Raw genomic sequence first — 18,196 nt, 5'->3', positions numbered from 1 at the left:
CTGAGCCTAAAACCTATAAAGAGGCATGTCAGTCTGAACATTGGTTAAAGGCTATGAATGATGAATTAAAGGCATTGACTGCTAATGGTACCTGGTCCATTGTGGATTTACCACCCAATGTGAAGCCAATTGGCAGTAAATGGGTATATAGAGTGAAACATAAGGCAGATGGCTCTATTGAAAGGTACAAAGCCAGATTGGTAGCTAAGGGTTACAATCAAGTTGAGGGCCTGGATTTTTTTGATACTTTCTCTCCTGTTGCTAAGCTCACTACAGTTAGAACCCTTCTTGCTATTGCCTCTATTCAAAACTGGCATTTACATCAATTAGATGTTAACAATGCATTTCTTCATGGTGATTTGCAAGAGGATGTATTCATGAGTATACCAGAAGGGGTTTCTAGTTTCCCTGGCAAAGTCTGCAAACTGCAGAAAAGTCTTTATGGTTTGAAACAAGCAAGCAGAAAATGGTATGAAAAATTGACTGCTTTGTTGCTTCATGAAGGTTACTCTCAGTCCACATCTGATTACTCCTTATTCACTCTTCAACATAACACTGATTTTACAGCAATTTTGATTTATGTTGATGACATCATATTGGCTGGTACTTCTCTGATTGAGTTTCAAAGAATCAAGTCCATTCTAGATGCTAAATTCAAGATTAAGGATTTGGGGATCCTTAAATATTTCTTAGGATTGGAAGTTGCTCACTCTAAAGCAGGCATCTCAGTCTCTCAAAGGAAATATTGCTTGGATTTACTTGATTCTTCTGGTCTTTTAGGTTCCAAGCCTGCATCAACACCTTTAGATACTTCTCTCAAGTTGCATCAAGACACAAGTGCACCTTTTGAAGATGTGTCTTGCTACAGGAGGCTTATTGGCAGACTGTTATACCTGAACACTACTAGACCTGACATCTCTTTAGCTACACAGCAGCTGAGCCAGTTTCTGAATTCCCCAACAAACACACATTACAAAGCTACTTGTAGAGTATTAAGATACCTTAAGAACAATCCTGGTCTTGGTCTTTTCTTCCCTAGAAGTTCAGAGAAGCAACTACTGGGCTATGTTGATGCAGACTGGGCAGGGTGTGTGGATTCCAGAAGATCAACAACTGGATTCTGCTTCTTTTTAGGTTCTTCACTCATATCTTGGAGAGCTAAAAAGCAAGTAACCATTTCCAGATCTTCCTCTGAAGCTGAGTACAGAGCTCTTTCCACTGCTACATGTGAGCTTCAGTGGCTGCTCTACCTTTTAAAGGACTTGAAAGTCAACAGCAGCAAACAACCAGTCATGTATTGTGACAGTCAAAGTGCAATTCACATTGCATCCAATCCAGTTTTCCATGAAAGGACAAAGCATTTGGAAATAGACTGTCACCTTGTCAGAGAAAAGATTCAAAAAGGAATCCTCAGACTTCTTCCTATATCAACACATGAGCAATTGGCAGATTTTCTAACAAAGCCTTTAGCACCTCCAAAGTTCAACCAATTTATATCCAAGCTTGGAATGATAAATATTTATCATGGTCAAGCTTGTGGGAGGATGTTGAAACACAGTACAAAAAGGATAGAAGAATCATTATTGAATGATGAGCAGCAGGAACACAATACTTCTCAATTACTTGTGCCACAGGCTAACACTACACCTTAGTTACTTGCACTGCAAGTTACATGAGCTGGCGCTAGTTCAGAGTTGGTTATCAGAAATAACTAACTTCCTAGTTTATAGGGATGTTAGGGTCCAATGTAATAGGGTTGATACACAGTAGCATAGTATGTGCCTACAATAACAACCTATATAAGAGATCATTGTAACAAACTCTGATTCAATGAAAAAGTTCACATTTCTCTCTGATTTTCTTCTCTAGTTTTCTCTTTTCTCCAATGTTTTTGGTTACTCAACACTAACATTGTCTTGTATATATTTGGTAGTCACAAAATAGTTATTCAAAAATTATACCCTAATTTAATTTTATTCAAATTGGATACTTCTTACACCCCTAGATTAAAGGTTCAACACCTCAAATTATCGTGCCTTTTTCATGCATTACCCTTTTTATTTTATCCATTTACGATAGAAAGTACAATAGAATCAAACTAATGGTTTAAACAACACAAAATAAATTGCTGAAAATGCAGTCACACGAAGCAGCATCAATACCTACATCAACATAAACTTTCAGAATCATAATTACGGGTCTTCCCAAATGCTTAAAGTCAAGGGTGTTGTTTGTCAAACAATGTCATTTCAAGTGAGATTCTATTACACTAGCGTATATATCGACAATATTTATAATAGAAGAAGTGGATCCCACGTGAAATGACGTTGTTTGTTGAACAACACCCTTACCTTTATGCATTTGAGGAGTCCATAATTCTGATGATAATTCCGAAATCTTTTATTGATGTAGGTATTGTTGCTGCTTCTTGTGCACTGCTTTTTTCAGCCGTTGATTTTATATTGTTGATTGAACCATTCATTGCACTTTCTGGCCAATTATCAAATTCGGCTTTATAAATTTATTTTTTAGCCATTACTACTAGAGAAATTCTTGTGTAGGAACAAACTTAACATATCATTCTTACAAACAACAAATTAAAACATGACACGTCATTCTTTTTTTTCTTTTAAAATGATTATGAAAAATAAACTACTAGAGAAATTCTTGTGTAGGAACAAACTTAACATATCATTTTTAAAAGAACTAGTTTGTAATTGTGTGGAGAAAGCGCTAGTTTATTTTTCATAATCATTTTAAAAGAAAAAAAAGAATGACGTGTCATGTTTTAATTTGTTGTTTGTAAGAATGATATGTTAGGTTCGTTCCTACACAAAAATTTCTCTTACTACTATGTAGTGGCTGCAAATAAATCAAAATATTCATAAAACAATAAAAACAAAACCTATAAACAAAGTTATAAGTCTCAATAAAAATGAAATGATTATAAAGACAAAACATTGATTAATTAGCGGTATACCTCTTGCTTCCTTTATTCAACATCAAGTTAAAATTGATCATCCTTTCATAGTGTTGCCTAACCTTTTCTATCTCTTTGTTTGTATTTTCAAGATTAATAAAAAATATTTTTTAATTATTTTTTATTAATCTTGAAAATACAAACAAAGAGATAGGAAAGATGAAGAAAAATTATTAAAGGTTTAAGAATTTCATTTTAATAAATGGAAGCAAGAGGTAACACTAATTTATCTTAGACGTTTTTTTCTCATAATAATTTTCCTTTATATTGGAACTTAGAACTTTGTTTCTTGTATGTTTTTTTTGTTTATGAAAATTTCGATTTATTCGAGTCTTCCACGTAGTAGTAGTGACCCAAAAAGTAAATTCAAAAACTCTATTTTGGTGATTGGATAGAAAGTACAATTGAATCAAACTAATGGTTCAAACAACAGCATAAAATAAATGGCTGAAAATGCAGGGCACAAGAAGCAACATGAATACCTACATCAACATAAACTTTCAGAATCATAATTATGGGTGTTCCTAAATGCTTAAAGCCAAGGGTGTTGTTCAACAAACAATGTCATTTTAAGTGAGATCCTCTTCTTCTGTTACATTGACGTATATGTCGACAATATTTATAATAGAAGAAGTGGATCCCGCATGAAATGACGTTGTTTGATGAACAATACCTTTTCCTATATGCATTTGAGGAGCCCATAATTCTGATGATAATTCTGAAAGCTTTTATATATGTAGGTATTGTTGCTGCTTCTTATGCACTGCTTTTTTCAGCCGTTGATTTTGTATTGTTGATTGAACCATTCAATTGCACTTTCTGGCCAAATACTAAATTAAGCTTTGTGAATTTACTTGTTGAGCCATTACTACTATGTAAGGGCTTCAAATAAATCAAAATGTTCACAAAACAATAAAAACAAAACTTATAAACAAAGTTCTAAGTCGCAGTACGAGAAAATATAGATTAATTAGTGATTACTCTTGCTTCCATTTATTCAACATCAAGTTGCAATTCTTCATCCTTTCAGAGTGTTGCCTCATATAGTATTAAGAGTTGATTCTCTTTGCTTTGACACAAAAAATACCTAAAAATAAATGGTATACAATTGCTGGAGAAAAGTAGCATTTCGGCGTTTGAGAGTTAGCAATCTTAGTTTTCCCTTTGAAACTTTTTACGGTGGCTGGAGACAATGGAATGGTATCTAGAGCCTCAACTTGAACATTTGAAGAAAGCAAAAAAGCAGCAGCGACACCGTTAAACTCATCAAGATTTATTCAAAAATAACAAATAAAAGAGGGAGAGAGAAGAAAAGGATTCTAAATTTCATAATATTTTTCGGTGTGTGGAATGAACTACGTGAGCTCTCTATTTATAGAGAAAAATCACAACTAATATGTGAAAAACATTGGGAACAAGTAATTCACATATTCCTTCAAAAAAAATGTAATTCACATATTATATCTAGTACAAAAATATCTCAAATTTTCATAATATTTTTCGGTGTGTGGAATGAACTACGTGAGCTCTCTATTTATAGAGAAAAATCACAACTAATATGTGAAAAACATTGGGAACAAGTAATTCACATATTCCTTCAAAAAAAAAGTAATTCACATATTATATCTAGTACAAAAATATCTCAAATTAAGTGTCAAAATATATAATATTGAGTACCAAATTATATCATATTATGTACAAATATATATTTCAGATCAAGTACGAAAATATCACTACAAGAAATCTTGCATATTGCCAGGGAACAATGCCAGGAGCAAGCAGTCCTGGCAAATTTGCCAGGAGCTATGCCAGGGAAAACTCCTGGCAAAGTTGCCAGGGGCAACCCCTCACAAAAGCCGTGGCAAAATGTATGGAGCAGAAAAGATTCTTGTGTGGTCAGAAAAAGCTGGACGGTACAACACTTTGTCAGGGGTTGTGCCACCAAAAACCCCTGGCAAATTGCAAAGCCTACAAATTTGTCAGCACAGCCTGCAAAGGCTACGTGAATAGCCTGTAAAGTTTAATTAAAAAATATGTTATTTATTAAAATTTTAAATTTATTGGTGTAATAAGTATTAAACTGATTTTATTATACGTAATGAGAATTAAAAAAATAATTTAAATGAATAAGTATAAAACTAATTTTATTATAAGTAATTAGAATTAAAAAAATAACTTAAATGAAAAAGTATAAAAAATGTTTATTGAAAAAATTTGTGTTAGTAGCGATACTTAGGGGAAAAAAAAACTACTACCTCCGTCCCAATTTAATTGACACAATTTTGTTTTTCACACATATTAAGAAAAAAGTATAAATAAAGGGGAAAGTGGAATATATTGTATTGGGAATGATAAAAGTAATATTATTTAGTGTTATATTGTATTGGGAATGATGAAAGATGTATTGAAAATTGAAATATGTCAGTTATTTTGGGACACTTTTTTTTAGAAAATGGGTCAGTTATTCCGGGACGGAGGGAGTAATTGTTATATATGTGAACGTTATAGCTGAAGGTGTCAAAGATGGAGTATTATCAGCATTATAGTAGTTGGATGTATGACATAACGTTTCCGGGAAGAAGGGGATTAAAATCCCATTTTGTAGGAGTTCACGGATTTATTTCATGGGCATGGGGACAACAAGTTTGTAAAGATGAGGGAGGGATAAAATGTCCGTGTCTGAAATGTGCGTGTAGATATATAAAGACTGACCCCAATGAAGTGAAGAAACACTTGGAGAAAGTTGGATTTATGCCTGATTATTGGGTTTGGATTTATAACGGTGAACAATGTCAAAATTTTGGGGCGGGAGTCAATGCACAAGCTTCGAGTAGTGGAATACATGTGGATGACAACGAGCAATTCAACGATGAACAATTCAACATGATGAATGATATGGTCGCTGATGCTTTAGGTGTGGAATTGTCTTACAATGATGATGTTGAAGATGAACAAGGCGAACAACCCCCAAATGAGCAAGCCCAGAGATTTTACCAGTTGTTGAGTGAATGTAATGTCCCGCTGTTTGAAGGGTGTACGCAATCAAAGTTATCAATGTGTGTCAGATGGTTTCAATGAAAGTGTTTTTGGATTATAATTAATGTATTGTTGTATTATTATAATTGGTGTATTGTTGACTTAGTTTTATATTGTTCTAATTGCAATGATATTATTTTCAATATGAATGAATATGTGCGTTGTTTAATTCATAGTAGTTAATAGCGGCCAATAGCGGCGCAACGCTACGTAGTTGTTTATAACCGCTATTGCATTTTAAGTGAAAATACAAGATTGTCCTTGGTTTTAAAAAAAATAAGGGTATTTTTGACATTTTCATCAAACCCTAAAATCCCTAAAAGCTTCAGCTTTTCTCTTCCTTCCTTCATTCTTACCAGCGGCGCCTTCTTCAGCTTTTCTCTTCCTTCCTTCACTCTCTCAAGAACGCTGCTTCCTTCCTTCACCGTCAAACGCCGCCGTTGTTCCTCACCGCCGCCGTTCATCAGGTTTGTCACTTCTTGACCTCGTGTTTTCTCTCTTTCCGAAATCTTCTTTAGATCTGTAACTTCTTGAACCCTTTCAATGTGATGTTTATTTTGTTCATAGATCTGTAATGTGTAACTTCTTTCAATGAGCATTGTGCTCCTCCAGAACCCTGAGCTACAATGGGGATCGATCTCAAAGGTGGGGGTAAGAGCAAAAACACCAAACGAACCGAACCTAAATCCAATGATATCTACCTCAAGCTCCTCGTCAAGCTATATTGCTTCCTTGTTTAAAGGTCTGACATTATCAGGTTATATTTATTGTTACATAGATTCAGTATTATTGAGATTGTTATACATGGCCTTGCTTTTAACTTGAATTTGATGTCTGCCAATAAATGGGTATTAAGTTTTTAGTTATCTAAAAAAAAAAAAGTGTAACTTCTTTCAATGTGATGCTTATTTTCTCGAACCCTTTCAATGTGTAACTTCTTTAGATCTGTAATCTTCTTTATCCTGATGAAAATGTTATATATCTTAAATCCTGATGAAAATGTGTAACCCTTTCAATGTTTTAAAAATTGAAAAAAATTAATTTATCCACAGCTTGTTCTACAAAATTAAGATATATCTTATGGTTGGTAGAAAACAAAACAGATTAACTTTGTTTTTAACTATCATATGTGGTGGTTAAATCATCTTTTTAACACAAAAAGCAAAAACTATAGCAAAAGCAGTCACATGGTATAAAGATATAGTACACATTACCTTGATTAACTTCTCAAGTGGCTGCCTAACTTTGAAGGACTTATTAGCAAGTATAATGGTTAGTAGCCACATGGTATAAAGATATAGTACATATTACCTTGATTAACTTCTCAAGTGGCTGCCTAACTTTGAAGGACTTATTAGCAAGTATAATGGTTAGTAGCCACAGCACTAAGATAGCTTTCAATTTTATCAACAAGTTCTGTATCTGATGAAGAAGAACTAGCTAATTTTAGTTCATCAGAAATGGATTCTAAGTAGTCTACATTTAGTTGGTTAAAGTCTTTGCAATCAACTAATGCACCAATCTCTTCATGGTTTAATGATGAAGATGATTGGTGGCGGTTGAGGAAATCTATGAACACTTTTTCTAGTTTTCTTGCTACTTTTAGGTTTTGCTTTATGGAGAATTTTCCATGGTTATATGGATTTGATGGTGATGAACGAATTGCGGATATGTGTTAGTTTGGTTGTGGATGTGTTTAGGAATAATGGTAGTACTAGGAATTTATAGGCACGTAGACGAAGTTGTTGAGATAAATTAAATACCCCTTCTCTAGCAATAGTATTTGGAAAATAACAATGTCTGTCATCAATGTGTTATAAATTTTTGTTTTTCTTTTTTAGTTAACCGACGTTGATCTATTTGATAAAAAGGTGATTCATACACATTATAACTATAAGTGATCATTTTCCGTATGACTTTTTTACACGAGGAAATGTAATATAAATCAAAATCGTCTATTCACTTCTCATTAGATGGACCCACATGCATTACTGAAAAGTGAGTGGTTCAAATTTAACTAAACTCTCCGGTTATAGGAGAGAATCCAGATCCATAAATGTGTGGGTTTAACTCCCGCATACCAACATTAAGAACTAGCACTTGAACTTATCTAAACTCTGACTCATTAAAGAGAAATGAGTATATGTTTCTAAGTGTATCATCTAGTACTAGTATAGGGATCAATGTCGATCCTTCAAAAAAAATATCACATAATATTTGTAGTCACAGATAGAGAGAATAGCATAAACATGTTCTTTCAAAAAAAAAAAAAAGCATAAACATGTTATACAATAGTCTTCATCACCAATTTTCCCTCATATTAAGTTATGCTGCAATGTCAACTTCCTTTCAGTTATAGGGTGAGATATACTGTTTGGATGATTCTGTTTGGATGATTCTGTTTGGATGCTTTTAATTTTAGTTTTCTCTATTGTATTGAAACGTGAGATATACTGCTTCTTGCTTGATCATGCTATGGCAAGATTTCATATTCTGATTGTCTGAGTAATAACTGTATATTTTACTTGTCTGTCAGTTTGAGTTACTGTACAATGTAGTTTTTTCCTATGTAAACGTTTTCTTACTACAATATCTGAACAGTTACGCAATTACATTCCAGCACCATCGATTAATATCAACATTAAGGTGAGGAGCATGTTTGATTATGAGTAGTGCAGATTGTTGATTAACAGGCCTTGTTGTGATCATTAATTTAAGGGTCATGCTAACAAGTGCCCTTAGGGAACTTGTTAAGGATTCAAAATTAGAAATGATTGATGAAATTTAGGCAACAAAATTATCCTAAACATAAAGTTAGAATTACTATGGTTTAATTGTGTTATGATGATTTATTGTTTTGATATGATGTTTTTCTTATTGATAAATATCTAGGAATGCCTCCGAAACATAAAGGAAAGAGCAAGGGCAACAACAGGAAGCGTTATAGTACTCATGTTGTGGACGCAGCAACATAAGCTAGATTAAACCCCATGCCTGTCATTTCTAATGCATCTTCTAGCCAGGGATCATCTCTCGTGCCTTTATCTATTTAATTTCTTGGTCGGTAATATTTGGGGAAGTTTCTTATACTTCCCGGTACAATTTCTACCTATTTGATACTTATGTATGTAATATTCTGCACAATTTTAATTTCAATGCTGCTAGACCTATTATTTTATGTGTGCTATTACTTTAATTTGCATTGTTAACTTCTTCTTCTAAACCAATTAAATTAAAATAACATTTTAAAAACGTTTTTTAAATAATTTTTATCATTAAATCAATTTTTAAAAAAGAAATAAAAAACAATTTAAAAACATTTATTTTAAATATTTTAATAATTAAATTTAATTAATTTTAGAAAATAAAATTTAAATTCTTTTTTAAATTTATTTTAATTATTAAATTTTAATATTTTTATTTTTTTAACGAATAAAAAACATTTTTTTTAAAAAGTCGTACACAATTTGCCAGGGGTTAACCCCTGGCAAAACGCCTGACACGTTTCTGAAAAGGACTGACGTAAGGGGACACAGTCTGCATTGATCAGATTGCGTCAGAAAAGCCTGTGTTCTATCAGACACATTTTGCCAGGGGTTGTGCCAGGGGATGTGCCAGGGGCGAATTTGCCAGGAGCTAAAGCCCTGGCAGGGTCATTTGCGATGAGCAGATTTGCTGGGTATTCTGCTCCTGGCAAAACTCCTGGCAAACGTCCATTTGCCAGGGCTTTCTGCATTTTGCCAGGGATTCCGCCCCTGGCAAAATGCAAGATTTCTTGTAGTGTATATTAGATTGCATACCGAAATATTTCAGGTTGAGTTTCAAAATATTTTAGAAAAACTTGGAGAATAAGAAAAACTTTCGAATAATGATTTAATTAATTATTTATTTAACATCTCTAAATAATAAAATATATAAATACTTTTTTCTTCCGTAATAAAATATATAAATACTTTTTTCTTCCTTTAGTGCTTACTTCGTTTACATAATTATGTACCCATCTTAGAGTTACACCACCCACAATATAAACACTATTAATGTGTGTGATACGTCCGGTAGCCCCACACGTTAGTACAAATGTGAGAACTACATCCGATATCTAATACCCATGATGCAAAAGTAGATAAATGAATTCCTATAACGAAAATACCTGATTTAGAAGCATATACTCCATTTTTCTTATCGTTAAGGTACTTTGGGTAGTTCCTCTTCCAATGTCCAGTCTTACCGCAATGGAAACACTTACCATCATTAGTTATGTCGCCAGTAGGTTTCAAAACATGAGTGACATGTTTGGGTTTGGAAACGTCCTTGCCCTTTCCTTTACCATTCCCTTTGTTTCCATTGTTATTCTTGAGATTTCCATTATTGACCATCAAAATGGGCGATTTCCCTTTTGATTTCATATTTTGTTCAGCTTGTCTCAACATGCTTAACAGTTGTGGCAGAGTCTTCACCATGTCAGACATGGTGAAGTTCAACACAAACTGACTGAATCTCTCCAGCAACGATTGCATGATCAAATAAGTCGAAAGCTCTTGCTCGAGGGGAAAACCCAGGCTTTCTAGGTTCTCCACATACCCAATCAGTTTGAGTACATGGGTCGCTTGGAAAAGGGCTTTGGAAACCTCAAACCTTTTAGTTATGGCCTGCACTTGATATAGCAATCATCAAGTGTTCAATCATATTGAATTCATTCACGTTCTCATGTTGTTTTTGCAACTCAGGGTTCATGGTGGCCAACATGAGACAAGAAGTATCTAAGGAGCATCTTCTAGATGCTTATAGGAAGCATCTCTTTCAGCCTTCGGATCATTTCTAAGAGGCTTCTCATTGGGAATGAGTAAATAGGTAATTACCCTCTGAAATTGTAAGTTTCGTCAATTACCCCCTGACATTAACAAAACTTCAATTACTCCCCTGAAATTGCACAATGTTAATCAATTTACCCCCTCCGTCAAATTTTTCTGTTAGCCAACATGACGTTTTGCAAATATCCCCCTGAAGTTTTGCACTTATGTGCAAAATGCCTCTTGAACTTGAAAATTTATATTTTTTTTTCTTATACTTGACTCAAGATATTAAATGCAAACAATTAACAGTTAACTTTAATATTTAAGTTATTTAAGACACATTCTCTCCCAAACCAATATCCAGGCTAAAAAAATGCCTACTAATTTTTCATTTAATTTCCCTATTGATTCACTACCTTGCATGAGGTTGTTGTAATATTCATCATTGCCTTTGAAATTAATCAAAGACTCTTCTTCAAGTTCGCCCTTTTCTGCATAGAGTAGGAGAATTTGTAATGGCAGAAGCTGAAGTTGAATCATTGCTTAGTCCATTAGTGCTTCGTGAACCATCTTCTTCTTCATTCATAGAATTTTTATGAGACATTACTGAGTTAATATCCATAGAAATCTCATGAAAAACACAAGTTTGAAACGTGCTGCTTAGGCTTGAACAATGTAGAATGTTGTAATAAAGTATCCAAATGTTAATTGTAATATTGGATTGCAATATTTTTATTGGATTGTAATATTATAGAGTTTAAAGTATTAAAGTTAATTGTTAATTGTTTTCCCTTAATATATTTTGAGTTAAGGATAATAAAAAAATAAATTTTTAAGTTCGAGGTGCATTTTGCACATAAGTGCAAAACTTCAGGGGGATATTTGCAAAACGTCATGTTGACTAACAGAAGAATTTGACGGAGGGGGTAAATTGATTAACGTTGTGCAATTTCATGGGGGTAATTGAAGTTTTGCTAATGCCAATGGGTAATTGACGAAACTTACAATTTCAGGGGGGTAATTGCTTATTTACTCCATTGGGAATAGGTTCCTCTATAACATACAACTTCTTTTCATGCATGAGGGCAATACTCAAATTGCAATTTCAGTCAAGAAAGTTTGCCCCAGACAATTTGTCTTTGTGACGAACTAATCGCGTAATATTGTTTGAAGTGTTATTTTACATGATAATCTACATTTAAAAACGTGAAGATATAAGTATCATTAAAACACATTCAATTGGACCTTTAAATATGCTCCCATTATTTTACTCAAACCCAACAACCCTCGACATTTGATTTAGAAAATCCCGTTGGAAGATTTTCTGGTGGGATGAGATCCATATTTCACTTTATATTAATTCAGCATTAGGCTGATTACACAAAACTCAGTTATTTACGTAGGAAGTCCTTCCAATTGTATCTCGTATAACTCTCATATTAGTTATTTACGTAGGAAGTCCTTCCAATTGTATCTCGTATAACTCTCATATTTAATCAAATGCTCCTTATTCTAATCCATAATATGGATGTTCCCGACTCTTACTTCTAACCTTATATAATCTTACTTGTGTCAAAAAAAAAAAAAAAAAACCTTATATAATCTTACTATATTAAGTTAAACAAGTTACCTCAATCCAACTTACTAATATAGAAAATGCATCTCGGGTAAACGAAACCTACATTATTCGATACTAGTCTTGAAGGGTTATATCCTTTGGAAAGCATATAACTTAACATTCACTTTGAGGAATTTTAATTAGTTAGATCTCGCGTCACTATGGCTTATTTATCACATACAATCGTCTCTCAAACATGTATCAACATCCATAAAATAATGACATGACATGGTTATGACCCTTAGCGCAATTGTTCTCTTAAGCCAATAAGATCATGACCCTTGGCGGAATGGTTATTTTTATTTAGTTTATTTAGTTTTCTATTTTTTTATTTAGTTATTTTAATCTTAGCGCAATTGTTCTCATAAGTAATTCATACATGCTTAAGTCGAAGGAGAAATATAGAACTAATTATATATAACACTGGTCCTGTTACCATCAAAGTTTCAACGTTGATAAAATCCTAAATATCTTGAACTTAACTATAGCAAAAAATAGGAAAGAAACCAATAACAAAACGATACCCATGAAACCTACTTAAAGCACATGGCATCCAAAAGAGCTTCTCCCTCAAATGGTTCAGTTTCTTCAATCATCTGACTCACACGCTCCTTCTGAACTTCATCAGAGATGTCAACCTTGGTCCACTCATAGAGCTCCATGTCATAGAATTCCTTGATAAATTTTTGAATATCTTGTCCACGGAAAAGCCACAACCCCTTCACCTTAAATGGAGGTTCTTTTCCAATTATAAGCATCTTTCCAAAAGCATACTTGCGAGCCAGAGCCATCCTGTGAAGAAATCCAACGACCTTGTTGAGTGGCAGAAAAGAAACTTTGTTCTCATCATTGAATTTGTAATCACAAAACCAGAGAGAATATCCCTCCGGATCATACATCTCCCAGAATCCTGCAAGTCAAATGGAGGAATTCAATTGACAAGATAAAAAGAATTCACGTTTCCAAAAACATTGTGAGAAAGAATAGTTTATTTTTGAAGGATATAAGCTACAAAAACTTGAAAGAAAAAAATAATAAAAAACACAGGAAAGTAACCACAATACCTTTGATTGCAACCTCACGGAAGTTCGTCGTAGTTATAGAGTAGAGTCTTTTCCAGTCATCCAAAATCATCTTGCTTGGAGGAAGAAGGTCAAGAGGATTCTTGGGTTCGGGTGCCTCCTCTTCAACTTCTTCTACTTCGGTCTGCCTAACCTGGCCTAATATCTTGCTTGGAGGAAGAATGTCAAGAGGATTCTGAAAAGGTAGCATAGCTTCAGTCTGCGTAACCTGACCTAATATCTTTCGGAAATTGCGCTGGTTGACCATGGTCCAGAAGTATCTCTCAACATGAGGAAACTCTGAGGTGAAGTTCTTAACCAAGAGTTTAGTAAAACCTATATACAAGTTGGATGTTGCTATAATGTCAGCAATGGTAAAAGAATACCCAAGCAGGTAGGTATTCTGAGCAAGATGAGTGTTCAGAAACTCAAATGCTCTCTTCAGTCCATCCATAGCAGTTGCCTCTTCCTTCAATTAGACACAAATTTCAAAAAGGGAAATTAATATTTTCACATTGAATTTAAATAACATTATATAATTGCTACCAATACTCAAGATTAGAAACATCATACAAGATTACATTGCAAATTAATATTTTAAAACATTAACATGGCACACAACTTACTCGATGATCGTAGGAGGCAAATCCAAGTCTTGGCAGGTACACTTTCATAATATTGGCGTCAATCTCCCTGGTAGAAAAATCAATCCACTGGTCAATGTGGGCCTGAAATAGAAAAATACAAAAAATTTGCATGGGACAAGGAAGATAAACAACAAAGCCAAGGGATATAAAAACTTTTGGTCCTGTCCAATTATACTCTTTACATAAACCATGTACATGGTACAACAGATACTAAAAACTATTAATGTTTATTTCTTCCTTTGACAAAACCATAACAGGAATGAGAATGTTACCTGATCAATGAGAGATGATCCAAACAAATTGTTTTCACCCAATTGGGCAACTGCAGCAAAGTAAATTACAAAAACATTACAAGAAAGAATAGTTGTTCAAAAACAGATGATGTAAGTTTAAAGAAAGAAAACATACCATAGCGAGCAATGGCATAGCTCTCAAAGACAGTACCATCAGGGGTTTCCAAGATCAAAAACTGGAAGGAATATTAATTTACGTGAGCTTTGATATGATGAATTTTAACTTATAATGATAATGATGATGATGATAATAATAATAATAATAATAATAATAATAAAAATAATAATAATACCGGTCCAACAGAGTCTGGAGACAATTGAACTTCGACACCGACATATTTAGCAGTAATCAGAGTCTTGTTAACATCTTTGTCGTAAACATCTTTGTTTCCATTGTTGGGAGGGCGCAGGATCTACATAATTATAAACAGTTACATGCACGGAATTGAAACCACAAGGAAAATATTACACATAAAATTAATTATGATGACTGAGAATTGAGACACCAATATTACAACTTGCCACACCCAACACAACAACCAGAAAACGCCAAATGGAACTAAACATAAGAAAAGCCAAGCCAAACCAAGACCAACAAGAAGATTCTAAACAAACACCAAACTATATATATATATATATATATTAAAATGAAGCAGTAACTAACCAGGGCCATGGCTTCCGAATGAAAAAGGAGATCTCAACCGATAGGAAAGAAGGAGTGAGTGATAGCACAGCACTTATTGCTTGCAGTGCAAGCTAAGGTTTTTCTTATGAATTTAGGGTTGAGAAATTGAGAGAATTTAGAGTAGAAGAAAAATAATGATTGTTGTAAACAATGATATATATAGCGAATTTGACTACTAATCACGAAAGTAAATATTATATATATATTTTGTTTTTGTTTTGGAAATATATGGAACAAAAATAAAACTACTAGAAATAAAATTAAAACTATCCTAGAAACAAGTAAAATAAAAAACTTACTCAATCTATACAAAAAAGATATAGATTACTAAAAAAGATAAACAAACAAAAGAAACAACTAATAATAATAAAAAATCACTACTCCTAAATAATTAAAAGATTTTTTTGAATAATCCTAAATAATTAAAAGATAAAAACTCAAAATTAAAAACAATAAAAGAAAAACTTGCCTAGACTTACCTAGAGCTAATCCTAATTTAAAATAAGTTTCACCGATTGCCTTGTCAAAATATAACAATCTCTGGCAATGGAGCCAAAAACTTGATGAACGAAATTGGCACGTGTATCAAATTGTAACAAGTAATAAAGTAATGAGTTTAGTAAAACTTATTTCAAAGGGTGAAAGTAAAAGAGAATTGAATAGAGTTTCAGGTTAAATTTCCCCGCCCAATGCGAGATTAGGTTTGTGATTAAAATAATTAACGGCGATTACGGAATCCTTAAATCCCCTTCGTCTCTGTTGGAATTAACTTAGAAAACAATCATTTATGTGGTGTCAACTCATGATTTACTGAAACTAAGATTTAAAAATTCTATTAAAACAGAAAAGAAGAGCTTTATAAATAAAGTTAAAAGTAGTTTGGTAACTGTTCTCGTGAGCTTAACTCAGTTGGTAAAGACAATGTATAATATATGCAAGGTATGACGTTGAAGCGCCGGCCAACAAAAAAAAAGTTGTTTGGTAACTATTTAAGCAAGGTATTTACCATTTAAACTATTGTTCTATTGAGTTTTAAAAGAAAAAAAACTTAAACTATTAGCTACAACGTAAAAAGAATGGTCAAATTAGTTACTAACTTTACAAGAAACTTTCAAGTATTTTAAAAATATCCCAAACTCAATTAGAATGTGGTCCACAAATTCAACCATTTATCATGAATTAAATCCTTATATCTTATAAATTTACTATTAATTTGGTCATTATCATTAACCACTTACTATCAAATATTCTCTAACATGTTTTCACAAAAATTAATATGAATAAAATTTGACATTTGAAAGTGTTTACAATTTGAGTTTTTGTGTATTTCTGGTTACACCCAAATTTACTTAAAATTTTATAATAATATCAAAATTGCCCTTTTATATAAATTTTCTTAAAACCTTGATTACATTCATTTTCATTCTAAAATTTCACCCTCTTTCACCCACAAACAATCATGGATGTTCAATCAATCTCTATAGAAGATTAAAGAGTGAATCAAAACATCTTTCATCCATAATTTATTGCATATAAATAATTGAATTTCTTCTTCTTTTTCAATGCTAGAGTTTCTATTTTTGATGTTATTCACTTTACAACACGGTTATTTAATGATGCAGCACGAACAACGTTAATTAAGATTGTTGAGGTTAACTTAAATTCAGTTTAAGTAGGTACATGTAAACATAGTTTACATAACCTTGCTACTTAAACTGAGTTAACATGTAGATAATTAAAATAAGATTACGTAGAAACATTAAACAGGGTTGAAAAAGTTAAAGCGAAATTTAACGTTTAGTATGTACACTTAAACTCAAGTTACATGATCACCTACTTAAACTAAGTTTACATGACTTATTTAAACCGAGTTTAAGTGTATGCACACTTAAACTCAGTTTACCTTACCTACTTAAATTAAGTTTACTTGGCTTACTTAAACCGAGTTTAAGTATGTACACTTAAACTCGATTTGAATGACCTACTTAAACTGAGTTTAAGATTAAATTAATTTTTGTTTAAGGGTAATTTTGTCAGTTTGGGGTGAAACAAGGAATACATGGGGTGTATTTAGAAAAATTACAATTTTGGAGGCTATAATTTGGACTTTTTTTTTTCCTTATCGAGACTTACTTTTCGTGTCACAAAAGACCTAAATGGAATTCAGAATTGATACACAATTATTTATTAGGGTTTAGCTTTCAACTTCAAGATCAAAACATAGGCAGTCACTTTGTTCCTTTCGTTGAATTCCCCTCCAACTTAGACAAACGCCTCTCATGAAATCCCCTCCAACTTGGCCGGCAATCCTTTTCGTCGAACTCATTGCTGAAATCCTATCATGGCTTCCTGTGAAAACTCTAATGCAAATTAAGTGTGTCTGCAAGTTATGGAAAACCATCATCTTTGATGATCCTTCCTTAAACTGGTATTAATTTCATTTACTTCAAAACTTTGTTATTGATAATTAGTGTGTTTGTACTTGTAAGTTCTGTATTTGCATAATGCTATGTACAGCGGATGTAAAATCACGATGGATTTAAGAATGACATGGTAGAATACTATCCTTTAGATTTCAGTCTTATATGAACGTTGAAAACCAATCCTCGTGATCACAAGCACGTGAGTGCCCGTCTTTTCACTAGTAGTACTAATAATAATAATAATAATAATAATAATAATAATAATAATAATAATAATAATATTAATAATAATAAATAAGGATTAAAAAGAAGGATGTTTCACTAACCAACAATCCATTCGGTTCAGAGGAAAGGCCATATGATAAAGAACAAGAATTTAGTATCTTTTTCTCTGTTGGAGGTCATGATGGTCGGAGATGGAGGGGGAGAAAGGCGAGGCCCTGATAGAGCTTGGTAAGGGAGGAGAGTGTGCCCTTGGTTTTGTTACATGAAATAAAATAATGATTGTTTTCTGGACAACAATTTTTTTTTTAAAGTATTTGTAGTGAGGGTTTGAAAAAATAGTTGAAACAAATTGAGGGAAATCTTAAGATTTATTCTCCTTGTATTTGTAATGAATGATATCAATTAAGTTTGACTTTCTTTAAATAAATAAAAGTG

The 18,196-nt window shown here is 32.8% G+C and overlaps 2 protein-coding genes and 1 long non-coding RNA gene across 3 annotated transcripts; 2 read left to right on the top strand and 1 right to left on the bottom strand.

Annotated features, from left to right (window-relative positions):
• The first annotated feature begins 5,503 nt into the window (after positions 1-5,503).
• LOC146906970 (uncharacterized) lies at positions 5,504-6,058 on the top strand. The gene has a single exon (XM_085729009.1). It carries the CDS (start codon positions 5,504-5,506, stop codon positions 6,056-6,058), a length of 555 nt encoding a protein of 184 aa, XP_085585135.1.
• Positions 6,059-8,615: 2,557 nt separating this feature from the next.
• Positions 8,616-9,194, top strand: LOC146906969 (uncharacterized). The gene is made up of 2 exons (XR_015020040.1): positions 8,616-8,662; positions 8,909-9,194. It is a non-coding gene; the product is annotated as an uncharacterized LOC146906969 (long non-coding RNA).
• A 3,623-nt stretch (positions 9,195-12,817) lies between these two features.
• Positions 12,818-15,101, bottom strand: LOC146906968 (elongation factor 1-gamma 3-like). Its single transcript, XM_085729008.1, has 7 exons — positions 15,093-15,101; positions 14,722-14,841; positions 14,544-14,604; positions 14,408-14,457; positions 14,111-14,216; positions 13,492-13,953; positions 12,818-13,337 (listed from the first exon to the last, which is right to left on the bottom strand). Exons 1-7 carry the CDS (start codon positions 15,099-15,101, stop codon positions 12,961-12,963), a joined length of 1,185 nt encoding a protein of 394 aa, XP_085585134.1. The 3' UTR covers positions 12,818-12,960.
• Between the last annotated feature and the right edge of the window lie 3,095 nt (positions 15,102-18,196).

Source organism: Medicago sativa, chromosome 7, assembly GCF_051527215.1.
Source record: "Medicago sativa cultivar Bolivia chromosome 7, Bolivia_mono, whole genome shotgun sequence".
Lineage (NCBI taxonomy): Eukaryota > Viridiplantae > Streptophyta > Magnoliopsida > Fabales > Fabaceae > Medicago > Medicago sativa.
The sequence above is the reverse complement of the archived record's forward strand: the minus strand, read 5'-3'. Positions and strand labels throughout refer to the sequence as shown.